The sequence below is a fragment of the Pygoscelis adeliae genome, unplaced genomic scaffold (assembly GCF_000699105.1).
Source record: "Pygoscelis adeliae isolate BGI_AS28 unplaced genomic scaffold, ASM69910v1 Scaffold45, whole genome shotgun sequence".
NCBI lineage: Eukaryota > Metazoa > Chordata > Aves > Sphenisciformes > Spheniscidae > Pygoscelis > Pygoscelis adeliae.
The window spans coordinates 4,339,497-4,344,390 of NW_008825114.1; the positions used below are offsets into that span (position 1 = coordinate 4,339,497).

General features: G+C 39.5%; 1 protein-coding gene across 1 annotated transcript in view; it reads left to right on the forward strand.

The window, feature by feature from the left end:
* The window catches only part of CCDC171 (coiled-coil domain containing 171), a 160,700-nt gene that overhangs the window by 67,052 nt on the left and 88,754 nt on the right, over nt 1-4,894 (forward strand). Inside the window, exon 16 of the mRNA XM_009328066.1 lies at nt 4,726-4,867. Within this exon, the coding sequence (XP_009326341.1) occupies nt 4,726-4,867 (142 nt within the window). The remainder of the gene's footprint in view (nt 1-4,725; nt 4,868-4,894) is intronic.

Here is a 4,894-nt window from a genome sequence, read left to right on the forward strand (position 1 = left end):
TTGGGGCCTCCTCAGCACGTGTCACCTCCTCCTCTGGTGATATTCCAAAATCTCTGCCTTCTGGCCAATCCATGATTACTTCCAAAATTCCTGGGCGACTGGGGTTTCCTATTCAAGCCCCTTGTGTGATCAGTGCGACCCACTTACTCCACGTACCATCAAGTTGCGTGATGTGTACAGGGGACCCTCCCTCTGAACATCCAGCTCTACACCACAGCCGGGGAGAACGGCCCTACCTGGAGCCTCTGGCAGAAAGCACCTGGGGAGACTCGAGGTCGACCCCTAGGGTTTTGGAGTCAGGGGTACAGAGGATCCGAGGCCCGCTATACTCCAACTGAAAAAGAGATATTGGCAGCATATGAAGGGGTTCGAGCTGCTTCGGAAGTGATCGGCACTGAAGCACAACTCCTCCTGGCACCCCGACTGCCGGTGCTGGGCTGGATGTTCAGAGGGAGGGTCCCCTGTACACACCTTCCCTTAGAAACATCTGGGCATGTTTTCTAACACGGGTTGTGTAGTGTTGGAGTACAAGCTGGTAGTGTTGTAATCTGGGCAGCGCAATGTCTGTATACACTTAGATGATTCAACAAAACTTTGTGTCATCTTTTTTCCATCCCATGTTTCAGTTTGCCTTCCTTACCATTCAGTGTCAATCTGGGAAGAAGACAGTCTAATTTCTTCCGTATTAAGCCTTTCCCTTTCTGGGATCCATAGGGCCCATGGATGTCTGCTGTCAGGGCTGTCCTAATCCTCATTGCTTGTTTTTCATAAAACTTGACTGTCTTTTGTGTATTGCATTTTGAGCCTGTTAGCCATATTTGTCTGCAAGATCACTGCTCTGTTGAATCAGAGGTGTGCAAACAGGCTAATGTTGTAGCCTTATTTCCATAGGAAACAAGGAAAAATGTGCCACAAGTTATGGAATGTCTTCAAAGGGTCTTTTAGATATTACTGAGTGCCAGGGTTTACATAAAGATACAGAATGCAATATTTAAATTTAATTATTTTATCAGGCTTTATTAATTAAATTTTATAGGAAACATATCATCAGTGTAAGTGGAATATAATGTGCCAGTATTCTGCATTTTGTTGTAGAACTGTGGGTCTCATCACTCTAAGACATTTATTCTAGCACTGCAAGGAAACTGTAGCAATTTGTTGTATTTTCCATCCAAAGATCTGAGTGTTAATTACAAGCAGTTTAATGAACTAATCTCGTGTAGGTGTTAGTTCCTTTCTGGAAAGGAACTACATCATAGGATGCATCCTTCCGTTTGTAACTTTGTCTTCAGCCAGTGTTCCATGCTGCCTTCTAGACATTTTCTCTCAGAACTCCTGGGTTGAGACTTTTTTAATTTTTCCAGTTGTTGGTACATGTGCGAAGGCAAACTGAAGACTGTCAATTCAGACTCTCAGGAGTTAACTGAGAGCTCTAACTGCGCAGCAATATGAGTAATGTATCGTGGAAATCATTGTTTTGGTTTCTTAGAACTGCAGTAGAGAGTTAGGGCTTTTCAGAATGGTCTCCCTGTCATTAAAATGTAACATTGCAAAATCTGGAGGTTTTAGTAGCAATGACACCTGCCACTGCTTCTGTCCCCAGCCAGTACTGCTCAGGGTCCCTGTACTCCAAGATAGGATCTATGGATGTTAATAGCTACTTCTTCACAGCTGTTACTGTAGGTCAGATGGGTGGTGTAATCAGAAAGCAGTTTCACTGTTTTTCTGTAGGGCAGAAATTCCCAGAGTGGCCTTATCACAGATCAGCAATAAACAAGGCACTCTGTAGATACCGCTGTTCTTTGTCCATGGTCTCCATGTTTGGAGAATCAATGGAGCTTAAAATGCATATCCTTTTTCCTTGCCTTTTGTAGCAGGAGTGCAGTCCTCTTGATTTGATGGTGTGCCATTTTGAAAATGTTACTGTGCTTGTTCCTTAGCCTCACACAAATTATTTATTCAGACTGTGCACAGTCTCATAGGAAATGTCCTCTGAATTTTAACTATCAGTTTTTTGTTTATTATGTAGACATTTATTAATCTGTCCCCATTTTTTGTGGCAACCACTTAAAATAGAAGGGTTTTGTTCTGATATGCAAAAACATGTCGTAAGAGAAAAGTCCTGTAACTACTTTAAAAATGTTAATTTCAACAGAAAAATAAAAGGTTTGCTAAATAGGAAAGGGAAAAATTCCTCTAGGGAGAAAAAAATGTCTTTTCTTTTATTGGCTTTTTTTGTTTGTTTGAAGGTCTTGCTTTTACAGCAAGGCAGGTGAATTAGCTAAAGGCTGTGGTATCTTGCAATTGTATCAAAAGTCAGTGCAATCACTGCAAAAGGAGGAGAAGTACGTGTAACTATACGGTTCCTGACCCACTGGGTCTCTTCGATGGATGTCTGGCCCATGGACTTAAAACACAGGAAAGAAATGGAGGACAGTGGGTTGCTGTTGTTTATTTAGATGTATAGATATATATATTTAGAAAAATAAAACAGCTGAAATACAGAAAAACCTTTTGAAGTCATAGTGTCATTATATTTCTAGTTTCCAGTTCTGTTTTCATGCCAGAATAAAGGGTAAGAACCCAGTAAGCAGTAGGATAAAATAGTGTTGCTAGTAGCACCTGACTTTTTTTGTTAAGCATTCTTGGAATCCACCAAGCTCTGCAACCCAGTGAGGTGTCCCTCAAAGCTCAAACACGGAAGGAAGCTGGCTTGCCAATGTTTAGGAAGAGAATTCTGTGTCCCTTTCAAAAACTGTGCCTTTAAGCTTTGAAGAAAACACTAGAAACAGCATGGAGTAAGACAAAAGCAATTATTAGCTGCTAAAAACAGGAAGGTGTATTTTCTTACAAAACTTTTACATTTCCATAGTCAGAGATTGTCTTGTTCACTTTTGCATATTGCCATATAACCATAAGCGTATAAAAACACTAAGCTTTTTTAAAAAATAAGCTTTAATTAGCTAGAGCACTGAATGTTAGTACTGCTACCCAACAGCCCTGTAGGGATCACACTTTGTTTACTCAGGTATTGGCCTTTCACCTGTGATGGCCAGAAACCATAAGTTGTTTTCTAAATTCAGCTTACCTTTCAGTTCCTTCCAGTCATGCTATCAGGGTTTTTTTCTATAAAAATCAAACACTGTAAATAATGCAGTAGCACTGAAATATCGTACATGTTCATACTTAATTTTAGAGTAGTAAAGTGACATATAAGGCCTGTAAATTGCATTTTGTAATTAAATCTTTTAGCTACCTACTCTATTCTGGTATCACTGAAAGTATTTTAATAACGCTACAAATTCTTCCTCTTCAAAAAAATTATAAAATATTTATTTGGTCAAAGACATTCTAAACTGACTAGGGTACATCTGTATAGAAGCGTGGGATCTTTTATTTCCATTCTAGGGATAGCTATGCGTGGTTTTTTTTTCCCTGTTGTCCTTGCAGGATGGAGGAGGGAGAAGAAACTAGGGTGCACCCCTCACCACTTGCTTGGGACCTGTGCCCGATAGAACACATGGGAGTGTGGCTGGATGACACCATTTTACTTCTCTTTTGGCCACTGCTAACAGGAATAACTTCACCCCATTTTCAACAAAATTGCTTACAGATCTAAGAGAGGTAGCTAAAGCTTAGCACAATCCTCTCTGTTCTTCATCATACAGACTTGTCATTCCATTAATGTTTACCTTTTTGTGTCCATGTATTGTAACTGGAACGTAAAGCATTTAACTTGAGCTTGTGGGTTCTTTGTGAACAGTGCCTAAAATGTATTATCTCCTTATACCATTGGATTCTGTTTAAATGTGGCCTCAAGTGGTTGTTCCAATCACAGAGGACTCTCATGCATCAAGAAGCCAGTCTAAGTCTCTGTGGTCCCAGCATAGTGTCTTGATTCGTGTACAGGAACTGCATGTTATCAAAAGCAACCAGTCTGCATGGTCTAACCTTAGTCCCGGCATTCCCTGGCTTGTTAGTGTCTTCATTTTGCTACATGGGTTTACTGTTTTAAATCTCCCTTGTTCCCTATTTCAGGGCATAGAGAGGAAAAGAAAAAATGTTCTGCAAGTTGAAAAAAAATCTGTAATGGCACTAGTCAAAATAAAAATATCTGTATCACACTGTTCTTTTGAAAAGTCAATTCTGTATGAGACCTAATTAATCTGTGAATATATAAGTAGGGGGTTGATTACAAAGTAATTAAGAGATCACCTTTACTTCCCCTTTCCCAGCTGCTGCCAATCTGTCTAGGTTTATCTTCCAGAGTTTTTCTTCTTTTTTTCCTCTTTCTTACATTAACTTTCCTTTCTGCTTTGAAGAGCAATGTTCTTTCTGAAGTTGGAGCATGTAATTGCTTATTGTTAAGCCAACTCATAAAACTGTATTGTGGACAACCAGGTACTCTTGGACCTTCTGTGGGCTACTGCAGTACTAGTGGATTATCGTCAGAAAGCTGGAGTCCATTTGTAGTTGAAGATTGTGCAAATTTTCCTCATACTATTGATTTGTTTTCATATATCTGGTTCTGTAACTGTTTGCTAGGAGAGATACTTTGACAGTCATTACTAATAATTTTTGTTCCTTTAATGTGTTATTTGAATCTGAAAAAAAAATTGTTTTCTTTTAGCTTTTGTCTAGGTAAAAATGATCTTGTTATTTTAAAAAATATCTTCTAGTTAATATTTCTTCTGTTTTTGTTTGGTTTTTTTTCCCTTATCCCAGGAATATCAAGAAACAGCAGAGAAAAACAAGGAAAAAAATTATGTCCTTGAAAAAAGACAGGAGGAATTGGCCCTTGAAAATGTTTCTGTGAAAAATATGTTGACGCAGGTTCAGAAGGAACGTTCCTCTCTCCTGGCAGCCTGTGCGCTATTGGCAGGGGGGCTGGCTG